This window comes from Phyllosticta capitalensis (genome assembly GCF_038381095.1).
Source record: "Phyllosticta capitalensis strain CBS 128856 chromosome Unknown BKA78scaffold_10, whole genome shotgun sequence".
Classification (NCBI taxonomy): Eukaryota; Fungi; Ascomycota; class Dothideomycetes; order Botryosphaeriales; family Phyllostictaceae; genus Phyllosticta; species Phyllosticta capitalensis.
In genome coordinates, this window is record NW_027117448.1 from 1,150,051 (window position 1) to 1,169,295 (window position 19,245).

Here is a 19,245-nt window from a genome sequence, read left to right on the forward strand (position 1 = left end):
TATCATCCTCCCAGTCTACATATGCGTCTGGCACACCATGTAAGCGCTCAAGTACTCAACCTTACATTTTGACAGCCGCAAATGCTGCTACCTGCATTTATCCCGGCCCACCTGGCTCCACAGCCACAGGCGTCTTTACCTGTGCCCCTGCCCCTGCCCCGCACTCCGCCAAATCGATTCGATCCCGGGCCAACCCCCGATGCAGCTATCACCGTCTAGTTGTTGATGCCCGTTTCGTCCAATCTTTGCACCTTTTAGAGCTCCTCCACCCGTGATCGGCGGCCTCGCAGCTGTTGTTGTCGAGAAGGAGGGTCCGATGACTTTTTCGTTTCACCATGGAATTCCCGCATGTATGCATGCGTCTTTCCACATAAATGGTGGTGTGGGGGAACATGTCCGATGGACTGGACAGACAGGAACATGCATAATCCGGCTTACCCTTACGCTTCTTCGCACGTCCTTGGGCATCTGGGGCTGCATATCGCACGTCTAATTGGCTGTATCCAGCTCTCAAGGAAGAAGCCGTCCACTTTGGAGCTTTCTGTGCCATTCGGTAACACCAGCAAAGGACTTTGGATGCAGCGCTTCAGATGGGCACGACATTACAATCGACGGACCATCCTCCGCCACGTCTTCAGAGAAACAGAAAGACACCAGCACACGCAGGAGCTTTCTTTCAGGCAACCATGTCACCGCTTTAGGGGCCATGGACCGCAGAAACTCTTGGAATAGCACCACGTCCAGCGCCGCGATATTTTGAGCACGCGTTGACCGCCCCTCTTGCAATTGATCCCGTGGGCAATCCACAACCGACAAGGCCAAACTCGAGTCTCACGGTGATTGGCTTTCCACTGTCTTTGCGGAGCCTCCCTGCTGCCAGGCCTGCTCTTTTCCTTGCCATCCGCCCCAGCTTGACGCAGAAAGTCAGCAAGCGGTCTACAGAGGAGCGGGTCGAAGGACAGACATGGAAATGGGGCTAATGGAGTCCACCGAAATGATGTTCTACATCCTAGGACGCAGGTGTGTGCTGACGAGGCTGCACGTCGACCGTTTTGTATCACCAATATCTCAGGTGCAGTGGCGCATTGAGGGCGATCAGCGGTTGCGCCGCAACGCGCGCATGCATGAGTAAGGAAGAGAACAGCCACATGTCTCTAGCCACAGTCACAGTCCGGAGCAGAGCAACTTGTGGAAAGTCTCCGTCGTAGACAGTCTTTCGCATCACCAAAGGCCGACGTGGAATCCGCAAAAATGTGGAACTCCGGGTTGTAGCCGAACGAGGGCCTATCTTGAGCACTCGTTCATAAATAATCCTCAGTCTCCTCGTGGTTCGTTCGTTCGTTTTCAAGAGCTTTGGCAATACCGCTGACGTCAAACTTCCAATATTCCAGCAATATTGACGACCATCAACTTTCTTGCTCCATCCCCTTTCTACGACGACGTCTGAATCATGTCCAAACGGCGGCGGTCCAACCCGCCTTGCGTGATGGACACACGCCGGACGCGGCGCGCCTGCCCGAGACGTGCTATTGAGCACTTTGTTTCCTGCCTGGCGCCCCGATTTTGTTGCGCAAGCTACCAGTGAGGAGAGACAATCCTCTCGCCAGATTGATTAAACCAAAACCGCCAGCCACGTCCTGCGATGCCGCTGCACCTACGTCCCGGAGATCCCTCGTCCCGTGGCACCGCTCCGCTGCACAAGACAATATCCGCGGCAGCACGGCACAATTGATATGGAAACACACAGTTTGTCCAATCTCTCCGCTAGACTTTGTACGGTGAACAGCACGTTGCCACCGTTCGGCGCAGCAAGTAAATTGTGCACACTTGCTCTCTCAGTTGTATCTGTGGGCCCCACCACGTTCCGTCGCAAGTGGATCTCGCTTGGTTGCTACCCCTGTCGGCCGACGCGTTCTCGAACGCTCTGGGCCCCAGATCCCTGTGCTGTCTATTGGGGGACCAGGATTTACGGGCAGGGGAAAATGACAGGGGGCAGCACCCCCCCATGCAGCAAATCCACCATGGCCAACGTACCAGGCTGAAAGATGCAGGGGTAGGGGGTCAGATTGGGGAGGAGGCTGGGGCAAATGTACAACAAGACGACGTGATCCGGCAAGGTGCACCACTGAAACATACGATCCAACGACAGCTTGTTGGTCCTTGTGGGGAGCAAAGAGAAAAAAAATGCAGATGGGCGGAGGCAGGCAGGCAACGCGCAGGGGCATGCAGTGTTTGGGGTTGGCATGGATGGTTGGTCTTGCGCGCTGCTCACTGAACACGGTCTGTTTCGCGCAGCCCACTGACTGCCAGGCATCAGCTGCTCTTTGCGCCTGGCCTCCTGTCCCTTCAGATTCCGTGGCAGGAGGGGCGCAGTCAGTCCCTTTGCCGTTGCGCAGGCAAACCGAAGTCCGTTTCCCGAATGTTGCCGTGGAAGCCAAAGCAGAGTCACCAACGGAATTCTGGACGCGGTAGCGCACGGCTCCGGTAGGCGCAGGGAAGAGGCGGGAGATCAAGAACGTTTGCGCGTGCGCCCGCGGACACTGATGAGGCCGAAGCAAAGCAACCCTATGCTCAACATGACTGCGCCGCAACTGATTACACATCTCGGGCCGTGTCGACACCGTTGTGGCTAACATTAAGAAGTCAGATGGGCGGAATGGCCAGGCAAGTCTCTATGACTACGACTCTTGGGACGCGGTTCGACGTGTAGCTTCTGGCCAGCCAGCCTTGGCCTTTCTTGTCCCTTCTCTGTCTGCGTGGCACTCCCAGACCGGACGAAGGGACGGACGGGCAGTCTGCTCGATGCTTTCAATCTTGTCTGCTCTCTCCTTGCTGTTGCCAAAAGCGCGTCCATCTGGTGACTCGCTGACTGAATTGCAGCGACCAGGAATATTTGCACCACGTAGCAACGCGGCACTCTTCTATTCTTGCTGTGCTGCCATCAATGGGCAGCAGCAGATGGACACAGCAGATGCCAGACATCAACACTCACATCACGCGTAAACTTGGTGTACAAAGGCGTGTGCACGAACTGCAGAGTATACTTCATGTACAACGCGCGCTACTGGCACGACCCGTCCCGCTCGTCCGCTAGGAAGTTCGACATCAGTCGAGATGGGCTACATGTGCCATTAGCGTTTTCTTGTTCTCCATTCGTCCATACATCGAATTTCTTTCCATCATGAACTTCTTCACATGAATGCGCCTGCGGAGAGACAGGTGCACCACAGTCTACTCTCTCGTTTTTCCTTGCCTACAGTTCTCCCTCCTTCTGGACGGCTTTCTTACATGCCTTGACCATCCTCGTATTCATTTTATTTCCATTTTCCGTGCTCGCTTCACTCAAGCAATACGCAATTGAGCTGTATGTTCGAAGACGGACACACAAGCTAGACAAGCCAAGTCCAGCCACAAGCGGCAGAGGCACTGGATACTACCACACACGCAGCGCCGCAAAAAGCCCCGCTGACGACATGATCCTGTATCCATCCGCTGTCTTTTTCCCGGCTGGCTACTGCGAGGTGATTCTACTCCGCGGAGGGAAAGGGTGCAGAAACCGGTTTCACATTTGGGAAGAGAGGCTGACCAGGTTTCCCCACCCCGCTCGACCATGTTTCCTCCACTCACTGCTGCACTCCACCCGCTTCCCTGCTTCTGCGGATAAGGCACGAGGAGAAATAGGTCCGTCTACAGAAGAAGTAGGAGGATAGGCCGGGTAAGAGTCAGGTGAGCACGTGTTGGAGTGCCTACCATACGTGGAAGGTCGCCGAGGTGTAGGGAAATACTCCGAAGGCGTACATGCGCACGCGGGGTTGAGTCAACCCTCTCTTTCTGACTGACTGGCTGGCGGCAAGTGTGCTGACTTGCTTGTTTGGGGAATACGTCGCGCCTTTCTCGCCAGTCTTGGGAGTGGTCTCAATGCCAGAGCTGCAGTTGGAGAATCAACCGTCTTGGGTGCCCGCCTTTAGGTCCAGTCTTCTCACCCTGGCGCTTGCTCCCATTCCTGTTCCAGTTGATACAGCAACCTGCGAGCAGGAGCCAAGGCCATTATCTGGCTACTCGTCCATCTTTCTTTTCCATCTCTTTCGGCGCCCGGAGAGGGAGCAGAGGAGCGCTTGCTGGCGCTATGCCACAACCCCCAATGGCAAACGTAAACGTCAAGGCCCGCTGCCGTCTGCCCATCAGTCAGATGTCAGCGACCCAGACAGCCAGAACGAGGTGTCTAGTCCATTCTAGCCCAGCCTTACCAACTCGCCCTCGTACCCTGCCATGAGTGTACGCATCCATGACACGTGCTTGCATCGCAACGCCGCCTGCCCACATGCGCGCTCGCTGCTTGCTTCACCACAAAGACAGACGTCGTCAGCCTGGCAAGGAAGCAAGAGGAAAACCAGAGCCACTCGGGCTGGCCGTGGGGCGCCGACAGACTGGGTCCGGCAGCGGCATCACTTAGGGAAACAAACCAGTCACAAACCGCGATGCCTGGGTGCTGAGCACACATACCTTGCAAGCATCCGCTCGGAGTTCTCTCGTCCGCTCGTTGTTTGGTGTGGCTCATCAGTCAACTTTTACGGCGCGGCCGCGAACGACCCCCACCGCACCCGAGGCGACCCGACACGGGGGTTCGACCTGGCAAGGATCAAGGGTGCGAGCGATGGGGAAGGAACGGGTAGGGAAGGTAGGGTAGTGGATGTGTTTTTCCATCACGCCGGTACCTAGCTATGAGCCAACGAGCCAGCCAGGCATCGAAGTCAGCAGCGTTGGAAAGAGCGAGAAAACGACACGCCGGACACCGAAGCGTTAATCCCGCCCGGGTTTTACGTTCGCAAAATGTTGCTGACTGATTGAGAGCGAATGATCGGAGTACGAAGGATGGCTTGCTTGGATTGTTGCTCGTGAGCGCGCAAAGTCTGGAATCTTCGGCTCGGTTGTCGAGGGAGCTGCTGGAATTGACTGATGTGAGCTCCTCCAGCACTCCGCCAGCACACTGACTTGAGAAGATTTGAACAACACTGACCCGACAACTCTCGTGGTGCTCGCTCGCATTTTTGACACAACGTTTGTGTCTCGCGAGCTATTTTCCATTTCCATCGCGCGCCCGCTCTCGCTTCTCAAACCTTTTGCGCAATTGACTTCCGCCCTTCGCGTGGTCTGCTAGCTTGCCCGGCCGGCACGCGCGCGAGTTTGCGCCACAACCAAAAGCTGCGCGCCAGTCGGGTCGTTGACCATTCCATCCTTTCCCTTCCCTTTCCTTGCCGCCCGCCCTTGCCAACCGCCGACCAAACCAACCAACGAACGCTCCTTCGAAGCTGCTCACGATAAAAGAATCCCAGTCCAGCTGTGTGCGGCTTGCTGCAGCTCAGCGCACGCTGATAGATGGACGGTTGAATAGTTCACGCGACCAACCTGGCCGTTTACTGTCTAGGCGCTTCTGCCCGACTCCGACTCAACTGACTTGAGAGTTGGCTGAAGCGGGCGAACCAACGCGCGCCTGCGGCAAAGGTTCCCGTCCGTCGGGCCCGCCGAGCGCAAAACGATCAGAGATGGCATGCGCGGACAAGGCGCAAAGGGCCGATGTGACAGCCAAACGCTGCAAGCTAAGCTGTTTTGTTCGCTGTGTATGGTTGAAGTGAGGTAGGTTGTGTGGGTGCGGGGCGGGGTGATGATGCCGACGTCGTTGAGGAAGAAGAAAGAGGGATTTTTGACGAAACGGTGCAGCTGCCTACCTCACTGCTTGTTGCTGCAGAAAGACCGCGCAATACTGTCTGTCTCTTGGGTATGGATACATGCTGTAGGTAGGCCGGCCTATCTGCAGGGTCAACCAGAATGCGATAGGTTTGTTGCTGACTGACAGCCCTGCCGCGCTGGAGAGACTGCGGCTGTGCTCATGCCCAGGCTGCGAACGAAAAATGATGCGGCGCAAGCTTTCCGCAGCTTGTTGGCGGGATGGCTTCTGGATAGCTGTTGGTCCGCCATCCGTCCGACATGGCTGTGCATTGTGCACAAGTTGTGAAAACGTTCGTCGTCGTAAATTTTGCGTCCCAGCAACGAGGTTTGAAGGAGGCGGCGGTACCGGCTGGCATCGCGCGGATGTTAGGCAACAGTGGCTGCAGTGTGCGTGGGTGGGCTATTTCGAGACGAGCAAAAAATATTGGGGCGCGTTGGTTGTTTGGGATGCAGAGAGCAGCGTCTTGTGTGACGCTCTCATCTCAATTCGTTTGGATTAGAATCTCAAAAAAGGAATTCTCTGTAGCTAAAAAAGGAAAAAACAAAGTGCCCTTTCCGCATGCCAAATGGGGGATATCATCTCTCTTCTCGAAGAGAACCAAGAAGCAAGTAAAAAGAAAAGTGGCCCTGTCTGTAGTAGTGGCCCAAGACGATCTACGCCGCTGAAATAAAAAAGATCAAACACCTCGTGCTGTGCCGGTGAAAGAGGAAGAAAGTTGAATCGAACGGTCCTGGCGCCTGTCCCGAATGCTTTTGCTCGCAAGTTGTTTCGTTAAGTCATAGTCCTCCCGACTAAACCGCCACCAGCAGAAGGCCTCTTTCTCTCTTTCTTTCGATCTTGGTGGCGGTGCCCGACGTGATCCCAGACTCGAATCGAATTCAGGCTCGGTTGGTTGCTGAGCGTGGCTGACTGAAAAAAGTAGCTCCTCACGCTACTGGGGAAGCGCGTCGCGGTCCTGGTCAAGAGGGAGCGGTTGAAATAGAAGCCCGGGGTAGTTGATTGAGTGGATTGGTCCATGTGGAGAGGTGGTCAAGTCGTGAATAGACAGTGGTGTCAAAGTGTCGAAGTGGTAGTAGTGAGTCGGCCAGAGCTCGTCGATGGTCGGTGTACAGTTCATTGTTCATCAAGGAACTTTGTCTGGTTGCTCATCTGCTCTTGGGCGATGTTGATGCCGGAGTGTTGACCAGAGAGGCAAACGAGGTGGTCAGAGCCGAGTAGGTGACTGCTGGAGAGGCGGCGTTTGCGCTAGGGCAGCGTGCCGGGGCTTGGAGGTTGAGGGTGATGCAAGAGGAGCAACGGCCATTGGGAGAGTTGCAGCGGCCACGGCAACCGCGTTCGTAGTTGGCGCAAGAGAACATTTTGTCGAGACGTAGAGGATGATGACTGTGGGTTTGGAGAGAAGAGAAAGGGACGGGCGGACAGGACTGATATAAGGCAGTCGGGGCGGGCAAGGATAATTCAGCATGTGGTTTCAGTGCTGGGCGCCATGGGTTCCACTCCTGTTCTGGCCATGCGCAAAGATTTCCATTGCAACCCCAGATCTCCACGACCGTGCAAGCTCGACCAGGAACGCCCCCTGTCCACCACCTTCGACGCCCGCCGTCCGCCGTCCGCTCAGCCTACCACTGCACCACTGCCGCGCCTCTCTCTGGCCTCTCGCCCTCTCTCTCCCGTCTGCCGTGCCTCTCTCTTTGCTGCCTACAACTCCATTCCATCGCATCCGCCGACCTGACCTGACCGTACCGTCCCGACAACCGTCTTTCGTCCTCGCCGATCCGCTCCACCTCCGCAGAAAATCATCACCAGATCATCGACGATCCCCGTCCGTCACTCAACTCTAGTCTTCCTCCTCTAGCAGGTTCCTGCATCCGCTTCCGTCTCGCACTCCACCAAGCCAACCGCCAGCCGCCGACTCATGGCGCCAATAGAGCCTGCGCCAGCTCGCATCGTCGCCGTCGCACATACGAGGGCTTTGCGACTTCGTCATTGACCACTGCCAGCCATCATAGAAACATACTGACAAAACGACATGCCCCTGGCGCCTCTTCTGAGAAAGCCCGAAAGACTCTCCAATATTGGCACCACCATGCCTGTCGAGTTTCAGCCGCCAAAACTCGTCGCGGCGCCTCCTCCCGCGTGCGTCCTCCCCACCGGGCGTCTGTAGGCCGCCTGAATGCCGTACTATCCTTCGTCGCCCCAACAAGACGACTGCATTCTCAGGGTCCATGGTCTGTCCGCGTGCTCTCTGCTTCGACCGTCTGTCTGCCTGATCGGGTCTTTCTGGTCTCCCTGCTTTGCTGTCTGCATGTCCGTCCCTCCGCGTTTCGGCGGGGGTTTCGCGCAAGAAGCATAAAAACTTCCGTCGCACCAAGGACCGTTGGCAACGAGGCTTCTTTCTGTGTTTCCCCCCTGAGCGCACATCAGAATCCAACAGAAAACACAACGCCTCAGATAACCAACTCGTCACATTCTGTGTCCTACGCCTTGCATCAGCAATCGAATCATACTCGCATCTAGTCTTATCCGCGTGGGAAGAGCTTTTCCGCCGTTCATTAATCGTTTTCCCTTTCTCTCTTGAGACCAGGACATGGGTTCTTTCGCTGCCATTGTTTCTCCATCGCGACGACGAAACGCCTGCGTCCAACGTTTCACTCTCCATCTTTCCCCCTAAACAAACTCCCCGCTCTCAATCGTCAACTGACCCCTACCCGCTCGACATCCCCTGAAAGCTTCCTTGCAGGCAGCTCCAACGCTTCTTGCAACCATTTACCGCTCCTCCCCTATGCAGGCCTCTTGAGACCTCTCTGATACGAGCACCACCACGTGGCCAACCAGCGCAGCAGCAGCAGGCCAAACAAACCACCATGCGGACAACCCATCGCCATCATCGTCGCTGGGATTCCTAGCTGCCGTCATTTTATTATTTGCCTTCGACGCTGGGTCGGACGCAACCGCAACCAGGTGGGTCTCGTTTGTAGAGCACGAGCCATCGAACCGCCTGAGAAAGAACGGTCTGGGCGAATGGCTGCCAAAATATCCCGCACGTCCTGCCAGGCTTTCTCTCGCCTCCTCCTCTCTGAAGAACATGCCACTTTTAAAAATCTGGAGCCTCATTTATCTGAGTCTTTCGCCTTGTCAGTCAACAGCCTCGTGGCAACTGGCGAGCTTCCATGCACCGATGCCGGCGAAGGTCTAGAAGACGAATCTGCCTCTCGTGTGCACTCTGCAGACTCTTCAGCAAAAAGACGACCGTGCGCATGGAGGCATCTATTTTTCTTCTTTTGCAATCTTCACGCCCCTCTGCGATACGAGAATGCATACGAGAATCCTCAACCCTATCACATCCTGTGCTGCTCGCACGGCATCGAAAAGCAAGATCCGACATCATCCCTTGGCCAACCGTTTCCGGTTGCGGATGCATCGTCGTCGTTCCAATGAACAGCAGCACAAAAAGAAAATGCAAAACGTACAACAGCCGGGATTCGCTGCTGGTCACCCACGCAACTACTAATCGGCCGCAAGGTAGCTTATCTATGGAAGAGCGGACGGGGTTCCGAGTTTTCTACCTGCTATGGTCGTACGTGAAAGAAGGAGCTGCTGTATTTGATTAAGTCTTGGCAAATTTCCATGCCTGAACGAGCACCTCCATTTTTCCCTCTTCTTTGAACAACCTCAAGTCCTTCATTCTCGGCCTTGAGTGGGCTGGATCTTGGTTCTGTACGTCAGCAGCTTCACCGCTTTACAAGGCAGTGAATTTTTCTATTCCCTTTTATCTGGTCTCGCAGCAGGTAAGCAAGTGGCACACCCAAAAATCAGAAGAGCAGAGAGAAGAAAGAAGAAGTCAGGACGCTCAGATCTTTGGAAATTCAGGCCAACATGAGAAATCCAGTCCTTTTTATGACAGCTTGGATGCGAAAAAGATGAATTTTCGTTCCTTCACGCCTGGCTCTTGAAGCGAACAAGGCTGGTACGTGCAATCACTTAACGTCCAGTAGACGGGTATCTCATTCTCTATATTACACATACACATGGCATTACTTCCGCGTCGACCGACTTCGCTCCGTGAGCTCCATTGCGGATGCCGGGTAATCGCCCGGAAGCTCCTGCGGATCCACGCTTCTCCTCTCATTACTGAGCTCCGCCGGCGCCTCCAGCCCGTCAATCTCGACATGGCGCTTGATTTCCTCGTTGGCCGGCATCTCGTTCTTGTCGCCATCGCCCGGCAGCTCCGAGCGATGATGTTGCTGCTGATACGCGCTTAGCTCGCGCCGGTGGTCGTCTCCGTGCAGCTCCTCTACTGCCTTGAACTGGCTCAAGGCGTCGTTGCTGCGGAGCTGCGTCCTCCTCGTCTCGGCCTGCCGTCTGGAGCGCCGGCGCACGATGCAAAAGGCGACGAGGACGATGGCCGCAATGGCTGCTGCGCCAACGACTATTCCGATGATGGCCCCGATGCTCAGTGCTGGCCCGCTGTCGCTCCCGCTGTTGACGGACCGGATCGAGATGACGTCGGAGGGTGCGCTGTCGTTCCAGACGCGCTGAGAGAGCGAGAAGTTGTGCCGCTCGTAGTCCGCGACCAAGTACGCCTCTTGCAGGAAGGTGCGGCCGAGCGTAATCTTGCGAGGTAATGTTAGACTACTAGCTCGCTCGTCGAGGGGCCAGGAAAAAAGAAGCGGGCGAGCGTACCTGGCTCGAGTTTGCCGCCCTCTTGAGCGGAAAGAACCTCTCCTCCCCGGACCCAGAAATGGTCGGATACGTAGCGTTCAGGTCGAATGCGCTGTACGGCAGAACGATGTCGACGGTCCGCCCGCCCTCCACCGCATTCCCCAGCGTAAACGTGACGTTTGGGTTCTCCTCCACCAACGCCTCATGCGCCGTGCCGTTGACCAGGTACATTTCCAACGTGTCGTTCCACGCAATGCCAAACGCGTTCTCAAACTGCTCGCACGCCTCGGATGGTAGCCACAACGCGGCCTGCGACGAGTCGAGCGCCGCCAGGACCGCGGTTGGCAGCAACGCGGCTTCGCCATTACTCCCGGATTTCTGGATCGATTGGATGGCGACGACAAGCTCGCGCCCATCGTCGGCAGTGAAGTCGAAGGACAGCTCGTCCGGGCCGACCAGCGCCGCGTCGTAGCCGCCGAAGATGAACGACGCCCAGCTGTTCTTGAGGGTGCCGATGCGCGCGTACGACCCGGCTGTGTAGCTGTACGTCAGACTGGGTATCAAGTTGTTGTCTCGCAGCAGTGAGAAGAAACTTGGTTGCTACGGCACAGTCAGTTTTCCTAGCTGGGCAAAAAAGGTGATGGTGGAAGGAACCACGACTAAGGCATGACCTCGTTCTTCACTGATTTTGGTGGGCAGTCTTGAAGCGAGGCGGTACCCGAATGCTCCCCGTGTGGCTTGTCTTTTTTGGCCAAGCTCTATGGACTTCTCTTCCTAATGCAGTGCGATTGCTACTTACTGGATCATTCATACTCGACGCATTGTTGTTTTCCGTGGTAAAGTTGGTCGGTCGAGGGCTGACTCCAAACTGGCCCATATAAAAATTGTGCGTGTTCATCTGCGCAACTATGGTCCGGTTCAAATTCACTTTTCCCGCATTCAGCCCCACAACGTCGAATCCATACTGGCCTTGCTGCAGGTCCATCAGCAATCAAAACTTCATTTGCAAACACGAAAATGTCCAAACTTTCAAGACTTACGCCTTTGATGCCGAGGCTGTCCAAGACCACTTCTCCCAACCCGTATATTCCCGTATTGTCCCATATCTCCGTGGTCGACTGCCACGTCGACGACTCGTTGGCCTGGAAGAGACCGCCTCTTTTCGAGGGACACTGGTCGCCGTTTGGATCCGAGTCGACGCATCCGCTGGGCGCCACGACCCAGGTTTCCTGGCCGCCAATGGCAATGTGGACGCGCATCAACTGCGACGGCGTGCCCACTCGAAGCGTAAACGTCGACCACTTTCCATCGCTGCCGTCCCTGCTCGTCCAGCATGATGAGAATCACCGTCCGTGGAAAGAATTGAGGCGGGTACCTGAAGGCGCGCGCACCATGATTGACTCGGATCGAGTACTATAGGGTCGGGAGACGATTGTCTCCGTGTCAACTTTGCGCCGCCGCCATTGCTGGAGAGAGCGTGGGACACGGTGGTTGAGCAGAGGAAGAGAAGCACAGCGCGTACCCACGGCCGAAGCAGCGGTAGCGGCGCCAACATTGGCAAAACGACAGCGACCCAACCTCGAGCGATTGGAGTAAGCACGAGAGAGAGAGCGTGTGAAAGAGAGAAGGAGAGACGTAGGACGAGAGAGGGAAACCTTTGCGAGACCTCTCCAGGTCTGCGCAGACGTCAAACCCAAGCAAGTTCAGCCCCGCGGGTTCCCCAGTCGCTATTATTTGCAGCGGGAAACCCGAGCTCCATGTTCATCCTCTCTCGCTCGCCCGCTCTTCACGCCACCACCGCCGGGAGGCACCCTCCTCAGCGCCATCAGTCGCGGCACCCGCACGCCAGGAAGGACATCCAAGGGATGGGGAATAGGGCAGCGAGCCAATCGCCTCCAAGAACACGTCCGTCCCGCGACCATTTGGGCGGTCAGGAGCGATTTGGCCCCCCAAATGCCAGCCCGCCAAGCACGCATCCGTGTAACGGCCATGGCTGACTGGTCTCGTATGCAGCCTTGGCGTGGCCCCAGATCCGCGAGTGCCAGAGCCACGCCCGGGGATACCTTTTGCTCGATTCGTTCGCTGGGCGGAGGAAAAGGCGCCCTGCTTTGGATTGTCGTGGTTTGGCCCGCTGACTGACTGCCATGGCACCTCTCTTCTGTGGCGCTTCTCTTGGCACTACCGCAGCGCAAGCCTAGAGTGGTACAGCACCCAGTTCTGCGGCGTGGGCGATGGAGACTTGGTCTGAGAGCATGTACATTCGGTACTCAGCCCTCTTTTTCCCTTATGCATGTCTGACGGTCCGCCCGGTCGTGGATGGGCTAGGTATGTTGTCTGGGCGCCATATAACTGCCTAGTCAGCTCTGCTGGCGCCGCTGGTCGAGGGGCCAGGACGGTCGTTTTCTGGTTTGATCCTTCATTTTGTAGTGTGCTTGGACGCCGCCGCCGCCAGCATGTGGAATCGCCTGTTTTGGCTGTCGACTCTCGCTTCATGTTCGCTTGCTGCGGGGGAAATCAGTAAGAATCTGAAATTGCCTGGGGATAAGGATGAAGAAGCTGATGATTGCGTTGGCAGGTATACAAGGCACTAATGGCACCATCATCATATCATCTCCAGTGGCCAGCCGATCAGATCCAGGTGACGCGGAGACAACACCAGTACCAGTGACACCTACCACTCCAGCGGCAACAGCAGTCAACACCAGCACCAGCACGCCCGTAGGCTTTACGAAATCGTACACGGTTCCCAAGAGCGTCGAAACAGGCCTGACGGCGCTTCCAACACTTGACGAACCCTTGACGACCACGACGTCGGCGGAAAAGAGTATCCAGAAAACCCATGGCAAGTCTGTAGTCGAAACGGTAGCAACACTGCCCGGGATCGAAACGTCGTCATCGACTCCGAGGCCCATCATCATAACGCTCCCTACCGAAACCACTGCGCAAGGCCGCGTGCCGACAGACACCACATCTACCAAGGCCAAAACGACGGTCGTCGAAGATGGCACTGCGCCTTCGACCTTGTCTCCGACCACGACACCACCTCCAGGGACAGATGTCATCAGGACGAGCACCGTGACGGACAGCCGAGGTGGGAAAACGCCAAAAATCATCACGGATAAGACGGTCGATAACGATGCCACGGCTCTTCCTGCGCTGACCTCAAGCGACGACGCAGCACCGGAACAGACAGACGTCCCCGAGCCCTCGCCTTCGGTGGTCGTGCTGCCCGTGCCAGTTCCAGATGACGCCACGTCGTCGACCGTCGCCAAGAGCGTCGTCGAGAGCGCGGTGGTGGGCGAGACGACCTTCACCGTGTCCCAGCTGACCACCATCGACGGGCTCCCTTCGACAGTTCCTGTGCGGACGACGGCGAAGGTCGTGGTTTCCCAGACTGGTCTTGGCGCACCGACATATGTGCAGCCGGGCGATGAGTCTGATGGTTCGAATACGGCGGGCTCTGGCGGAAATGTCGGGTCGTACATTGCTTGTGGACTGGACAAGAACTGTCTCGAGACGAGTGCTGCGCAGTCGCAGGTAGTCGCGCTGCCTGCGCCAACGCAAGAGCCGGGTTCAGGGGGAAACGGGGCGCAGTCAGGGGGTGCAGATTCTGCAGACGACGACAACAACGATGGCTCTGGACAACACGTCCCCGTGAATGCGCCGACAGACGACTTTACTTACACGGCCGGCGCGCCAACTGTAGTCTACAATTCGAACACGCTGTCCGTCGGCGGTGCGGCGATCACGATATCCGGCGCCAAAGTCACACTTGCGACCGGCGGCCTCGTTGTTGATGGAAACACGTACACAGCTCCAGCGACAGCGGCAGGTCCCACATCTCAAGCCGTCGCGCTACCGGCTGCCGCAGCTTACACTTATGACGCAGCTGATAGCACATTTGTATACGGTTCAGCCACGCTGTCGGCTGGAGGCCCTGCGATCACGGCGGACGGACACACCATCAGCCTGGCGCCTTCGGGAGGCGGCGTGGTCGTCGATGCTTCGACCGTGGCACCATCGGGGGATTCTTCTGTCGTCGTGCTGTCCAGCTCCGGTGGCTCATCGGCCTATGCCTACACACCTGGCGCCAGCACGCTCGCGTACGGCTCGACGACGCTCTCAGTGGGCGGGTCTGCTCTGACGATAGACGGCAAAACCGTCACGCTGGCATCAGACGGCGTGCTCGTTGATGGCTCAACCGTGGCCCCTAAACCTGCAGCAGCGACTCTCGGTACATATGCCTACACGCCCGGCGCGTCGACCTTTGTCTACGGCAGCACGACGCTTTCAGTCGGCGGCCCAGACACAACGGTCGGCGGCCAGGTCGTCAGTCTGGCGCCAGGGGGCGTCGTAGTCGACGGGTCGACCGTCGCGGCATCCACGCGCTCGCCTTCACCCGCGGCCGTCGTCACTCTCGGCGACGAGGTGCGTACCCTGACCAAGGGTGCGACGCTGAGCCTAGACGGCTCGGCCGTTTTGACGCTGACGCCGGGAGCCGTGGCGACGACGCTGGCGGATGGCGAGAGCGTGAGCGTGGGCCGAAACGGCGTCGTGATTGATGGGAAAACGGTGACGTTTAGCAATGTCTCTACAACTGGTACCAGCGGAATGGCCACTTCGAGGTCTACTTCGACGGAAGCCAGCGGGTCAGAGGGGACGGGGAGTGCTGCAGCGGCCAGTTCGACTGCCGGGGCTGGACGGAGTCTCGAGGTGCAGGCGGTGGGGTTGTTGGTGGGTGTGCTTGGGTGGATAGGGGCGTTAATTGGTACATGGTGAGGAGGGTTCCTGGTGGAGTCTGGTTCCGCGTCATTCAATGGCGTACGTGGTGATTTTCGTATGCGGGTTGGTGCTATGAAAATAGTTGTCTCTGCATGATCTTTGGGTATATAACATGAAGAGGAAGCCACGAGCAGTGGCCGGGTAAACTAGGTAGGTAGGTAGGTAGCTTACGAACGTTTGCCCTTGTCCTGTCCACGTTCCTTCCGTTCCCGCTGACACGCCCCCCGCGCGCGGCGGCATGGTCCCCCGAGCCTTCCAAAGACGCAGTGGCCTGGGAGACTGAAGACTCCATAAGCGAATTGGCTAACGGCAGAAAGCTCCAATCCCACTATCCAGTGATCTCGGTCCTTGCTGTCTCTCTTTCCTCGAGGGTGCATGTGGCTCCTTGCCGCTCTCCTTCTTTTGAAGCGCGAATTCTCTCTCCTCTTCTCTTGCAATTTTCGCTACGCCGCATCAGTCTTCACACTGAATTGACGCGAATTGGAGCGTCTTGCAGCTAGCACTGATGACCCGTCGCCCTCGTCCTTCAGGTCAGCCATCGGATGCAGCAGCGGCAGCAGCGGGCCTCCGCCAGTAGATCATCTGGCCAGCCAGGGCATGCGGGTGCAGATCAAACTCGGGCATAGTAGCAACACCGCGGTTGGGGCTCAAAAAAGCTTCGGCAATGGCAATGCATTTGCGGGTGCGGTGTGCATCTCCGTCTGCACCACTACTAGTCGGAAAGAGACGGTTTAGTACAATGTCGATGTCACCACAGCATCTTTCTTCAGATGATTTTTCATGATTTTGAGAGATGTGGATTTGGCAAATGATGGGTAGATAGAGATAAACTGACCTGCTATACTTCAACTGCGAGCGGCCCAGCTCCAGCATACCAGCAATGTCGTTGCCAACGTAGACGAGCGGATCGCGCTCGCTCAGAAACTCCTCCATCATGACGAAGCTGGGCATGAAGGGCGCAAACACAAACGACGCGGAGCCTATCAGCTGTGCCGAACCGCCCTCTTCCTCGATGGCGCCTGCTCCTCCCTTGCGCGGCCGCACTATCTCGATGCCTAGATCTGCCAGCACCTCTTCGTCCAGAGAATTGAAGACGGGGTCTTCGGCGTACACGTGGACGCGCGGCATCGCCGCCGACTCTCTTGCAATTCTTGCGGTTTTTGTTGCATATGTTTCCTCGCTGTTGGAGCTGAGCAGCGCTACCATTTCGAGGAAGCATACGAGCTGCCACATACTTCGCACGCCGCCAGCAATGTTGTCGATGCTCAAGCTGCCCAGCCCCAGCACCACAGCATTCTCAATCGTTTTTCTAGCGCCACTGCTGTTCTCCATCTCACACTCGCCTTGCTCTTCTCCCTGCTCGGCTCCCTCCCCTCCTTGCCTCTGCTGCTGCTGCCGACTCCGCAGACGTTGGTCGCGCTGCACATCCAGATCGGCGCGCTCCAGCAGCTCCCTCAGCTCATTCACACACACGCTCTCGCGCCAGCGCTCGCGGTACGCTGCGAAGCGCTCGAGCAGCTTCTCCTTGGAGGTGCCGGGCATTACGGGGGCGGGTCCGTTGGGCGTGTGCGTGGCGGCCAGGTCCGAGATGCGGAAGCGCGACATCTTATGCGTCGTTGCGACGAGCGTCCAGCCGTCGTCGAGCGGGATGCGGGCTGGTTTGGATTTGCTGGGGGGTTGCTTTTGTTCGTGGTGCTGCTGTCGGTGACGACGCGATGGGTGCGATGGTTGTTGCTGATGCTGCGGCGATGCTTTTGGTCGCGAGGTCTTGGGATTGGGCTTGTCGGATTCGCGCGTGGGAATTGGAGCTGGAGCAGGTGGAGCGTGGTCGAGGCCGGTGTTGTTCGTGGTCGTAGCCTTCGTCTTGGTCCCGCTCGGTGCTTGCGGTGGCATGTTTGCAGGCAACGAGCAGGCAGACGAGAGAAGGCGTCGAGTGCGAGAATCCTGGGGCGGGAGAGAGCGGGCTCAGGCGCTCTTCCTTGCTAGCAGCGACTGGGCTGCACCTCGTCTCGAAGGCGAAGCGACAGCAACCGGCCAAAACGTGTGCGTGTGATGTTTGGCGGTTTGCAGTGGTTGAGGGATGATGCTGGCCGCTGGCTGCGGGCGGCTGTGCGGGAAAGCGCCCAGGACGTGAGACGCGTCGTATGGATCCTCCCGCTCGGAGCGCCAGAGTTTATTCGCGAGGGACCACTCGCAACGGGCCGACTGTCTTTTACTGTATATCAACTGCGTCGCTCGCTTGGTGGTGGTGAGCGCGAAAGTCTTTGCTAATCATGTCGTTGCCGCTGATTTGAATCCAAAAGTGGGAAGAATCGGACGGCAATTCCGAGCAACAAAAAGGAGCCACGCGTTGAAATGGATGTTTGTGCGTTCCATTACGATTCAAATACTAAGACGGTCAACGTCGCCCTTTGGACAGCGGCAATTCGAAATTGGCCTTTTGCGCCCCGTGGCAGTATTTACAACAAACGACTTGTCTGCTTCCAATGAGACAACAGCAAGAGAGAGGTATCAAATCCCAACGCTACTTCCTGAACCCAAATGAAAAAGAATGGAGAAATCGGAGCCATGTCGAGTCTGCGAAAGTCCTTTGGGTTCGTGACATGAATCTAGAGCAACAAGAAAGCTGCAAACATCATGGCGAACGTGGGCAGCAGAGTGTTAAGACCCACCACCGGGAGCATCGAGTTGGTCCCGGACAGGCTAGAACTCGCAAAGACGTAGTCGATGGTGATGAGCTGGTCGGGCACCGTGGTATTACGGCAGTTGGTCTCGTTGACCTCGGCAACGTCTGCCGGGTCCGCGAAGGTTATGTCGACACACTGCACAAGTCAGCTCTACACCCTCCTGGAACCATTCTCGATTATCTTCGCTCACGCTGTAAAGGGCGGCGCCGTGCTTTGCGGCCTCAACGACCTGGATCGTCGCATTGTCGCCAATGTTGACGCTGATGTTGGCAGGAAGCGGCACCTGCGGGAAACAAAACTCGCCGCCATACTCTTCGTTCGTCGGGCCGTTGATCTGGAAGACGGGAATCATGACATGGCTCATGTTCAAGGGCTCCGTCCCCAGACCCAGGTTGATGTACATGAGCGCGGTCGAGTGGCCGGCGAACCAGCCTGGCTGTACGCCAACTGCTCCGCCGCTGACCGGCCATTTGGTTCGGTTTGTGCTGGTTGGCAGACCGCCGCCTGGAGAGCACGTCAGACTTGATAAAATTTCATCGCTCTTCCTGCCAGGCCGACTCACAAGGATACATCCATTGCATGCCATAGGGATAAGACACTGTTCCATTGTCGTAGTCGATCCCTATTGAGCCAGTGGGAATGCTTCCATCCGCGTTTGTGCCATTTGTGTGCAAATTGTTCCCTCTCCAACCGGGATATGTAATGACGGTGTGGGCAGCAGCCAGAGAGGTCCAACACAGCGCCGCCACACAGGCTTTCAAGGTCCAAGTCCTCGACATGGCGAGCGGCGCGGCGGCAACGGCGACTTTGAAAGCGTCAGAAGGAAGACTGGGCGGCAAGTTGGAGCTTCGGGATTAGTCCAAAGGCGAGGAAGGGGGCTTGTTTGAGAAGTGCAGACAGAAACACGGAGACTCGCAGGGCCAAGATGGAGTGAGAGGAAGGTCAAGAACAGTTTAAAAAAGCTAGGCGCGGAGAAGGCGGCGCCTTATGGAGGCAAACCAACGCCGTGCGACTGGCTTCGCGCGTCCCATTCGCAGGCGCAGGCCTATGAGAATGGGCGAGTGCAGGCGGGCATGCAGCCGTCAGCACGGGCGAGCTCACGCCTGTCGTTCTCATGTTGGCGATAGGCGGAACCAGGTACATTTTTGCATGGGCCACTCAGGACGCAGAATCGTCAGAAGACGGTGATGGGTGTGCGGGAAGGCCATACGCGAAGAGGAAACCATGCATGCCGACATCCTGGAAAATAAAAGGCGATTCGCAGGCGATGTGACGGGGCTGGCCTGTCTGCGCATTGCTCTAAGCGCCCGCAACGCACGGCCGACAACCTGCGTACGACTCCACTCCCCACGGTGTGATCCAGCCTTTGCCGCGCGCCATGGGCGT

General features: G+C 57.1%; 9 protein-coding genes across 9 annotated transcripts; 3 read left to right on the forward strand and 6 right to left on the reverse strand.

Annotated features, from left to right (window-relative positions):
* Nucleotides 1-1,528: 1,528 nt before the first annotated feature.
* BKA78DRAFT_32340 (uncharacterized protein) lies at nt 1,529-2,989 on the reverse strand. Its single transcript, XM_066889202.1, has one exon. It carries the CDS (start codon nt 2,634-2,636, stop codon nt 1,836-1,838), a length of 801 nt encoding a protein of 266 aa, XP_066740586.1. The 5' UTR covers nt 2,637-2,989; the 3' UTR covers nt 1,529-1,835.
* Nucleotides 2,990-3,941: 952 nt separating this feature from the next.
* On the forward strand, nt 3,942-4,760 carry BKA78DRAFT_32292 (uncharacterized protein). Its single transcript, XM_066889155.1, has one exon. It carries the CDS (start codon nt 4,270-4,272, stop codon nt 4,717-4,719), a length of 450 nt encoding a protein of 149 aa, XP_066740587.1. The 5' UTR covers nt 3,942-4,269; the 3' UTR covers nt 4,720-4,760.
* Nucleotides 4,761-6,873: 2,113 nt separating this feature from the next.
* Nucleotides 6,874-7,086, reverse strand: BKA78DRAFT_256925 (uncharacterized protein; the record flags this gene model as incomplete). Its single annotated transcript, XM_066885137.1, has 1 exon — nt 6,874-7,086. The coding sequence occupies one exon, from the start codon at nt 7,084-7,086 to the stop codon at nt 6,874-6,876; it is 213 nt and encodes a 70-aa protein (XP_066740588.1).
* Nucleotides 7,087-7,191: 105 nt separating this feature from the next.
* On the forward strand, nt 7,192-7,569 carry BKA78DRAFT_298956 (uncharacterized protein; the record flags this gene model as incomplete). Its single annotated transcript, XM_066886993.1, has 1 exon — nt 7,192-7,569. One exon carries the CDS (start codon nt 7,192-7,194, stop codon nt 7,567-7,569), a length of 378 nt encoding a protein of 125 aa, XP_066740589.1.
* On the reverse strand, nt 7,339-8,297 carry BKA78DRAFT_323760 (uncharacterized protein; the record flags this gene model as incomplete). The annotated part of the gene is made up of 4 exons (XM_066889225.1): nt 7,339-7,721; nt 7,746-8,025; nt 8,104-8,205; nt 8,236-8,297. Coding segments are annotated over 4 exons (600 nt in total), but the record flags the coding sequence as incomplete, so codon positions are not given.
* A 1,465-nt stretch (nt 8,298-9,762) lies between these two features.
* BKA78DRAFT_298957 (aspartic peptidase domain-containing protein) lies at nt 9,763-11,945 on the reverse strand (the record flags this gene model as incomplete). The annotated part of the gene is made up of 5 exons (XM_066886994.1): nt 9,763-10,341; nt 10,412-10,990; nt 11,190-11,363; nt 11,431-11,710; nt 11,782-11,945. The coding sequence occupies 5 exons, from the start codon at nt 11,943-11,945 to the stop codon at nt 9,763-9,765; spliced, it is 1,776 nt and encodes a 591-aa protein (XP_066740591.1).
* Nucleotides 11,946-12,652: 707 nt separating this feature from the next.
* On the forward strand, nt 12,653-15,542 carry BKA78DRAFT_32603 (uncharacterized protein). The gene is made up of 5 exons (XM_066889408.1): nt 12,653-12,907; nt 12,966-13,048; nt 13,102-13,991; nt 15,104-15,330; nt 15,490-15,542. The coding sequence occupies exons 2-4, from the start codon at nt 12,981-12,983 to the stop codon at nt 15,220-15,222; spliced, it is 1,077 nt and encodes a 358-aa protein (XP_066740592.1). The 5' UTR covers nt 12,653-12,907; nt 12,966-12,980; the 3' UTR covers nt 15,223-15,330; nt 15,490-15,542.
* A 41-nt stretch (nt 15,543-15,583) lies between these two features.
* On the reverse strand, nt 15,584-17,423 carry BKA78DRAFT_32642 (uncharacterized protein). Its single transcript, XM_066889432.1, has 2 exons — nt 16,008-17,423; nt 15,584-15,884 (listed from the first exon to the last, which is right to left on the reverse strand). The coding sequence occupies exons 1-2, from the start codon at nt 17,063-17,065 to the stop codon at nt 15,704-15,706; spliced, it is 1,239 nt and encodes a 412-aa protein (XP_066740593.1). The 5' UTR covers nt 17,066-17,423; the 3' UTR covers nt 15,584-15,703.
* A 358-nt stretch (nt 17,424-17,781) lies between these two features.
* Nucleotides 17,782-18,638, reverse strand: BKA78DRAFT_256280 (uncharacterized protein; the record flags this gene model as incomplete). The annotated part of the gene is made up of 3 exons (XM_066885073.1): nt 17,782-17,994; nt 18,050-18,363; nt 18,422-18,638. The coding sequence occupies 3 exons, from the start codon at nt 18,636-18,638 to the stop codon at nt 17,782-17,784; spliced, it is 744 nt and encodes a 247-aa protein (XP_066740594.1).
* Nucleotides 18,639-19,245: the final 607 nt, after the last annotated feature.

What these genes read in the sequence shown, in the direction of transcription:
- BKA78DRAFT_32603 (XM_066889408.1), top strand. Translation starts at nt 12,981, where the DNA reads ATGGCACCATCATCATATCATCTCCAGTGGCCAGCCGATCAGATCCAG. An exon ending in GTGACGCGGAGACAACACCA is followed by an intron (nt 13,049 to 13,101) that starts GTACCAGTGACA and finishes CACCAGCACCAG; the next exon opens with CACGCCCGTAGGCTTTACGA. An exon ending in AAACGGGGCGCAGTCAGGGG is followed by an intron (nt 13,992 to 15,103) that starts GTGCAGATTCTG and finishes CGGAGTCTCGAG; the next exon opens with GTGCAGGCGGTGGGGTTGTT.
- BKA78DRAFT_32340 (XM_066889202.1), bottom strand. Translation starts at nt 2,636, where the DNA reads ATGTTAGCCACAACGGTGTCGACACGGCCCGAGATGTGTAATCAGTTG.
- BKA78DRAFT_32642 (XM_066889432.1), bottom strand. Translation starts at nt 17,065, where the DNA reads ATGCCACCGCAAGCACCGAGCGGGACCAAGACGAAGGCTACGACCACG. An exon ending in TCGCAGTTGAAGTATAGCAG is followed by an intron (nt 15,885 to 16,007) that starts GTCAGTTTATCT and finishes CTTTCCGACTAG; the next exon opens with TAGTGGTGCAGACGGAGATG.
- BKA78DRAFT_32292 (XM_066889155.1), top strand. Translation starts at nt 4,270, where the DNA reads ATGAGTGTACGCATCCATGACACGTGCTTGCATCGCAACGCCGCCTGC.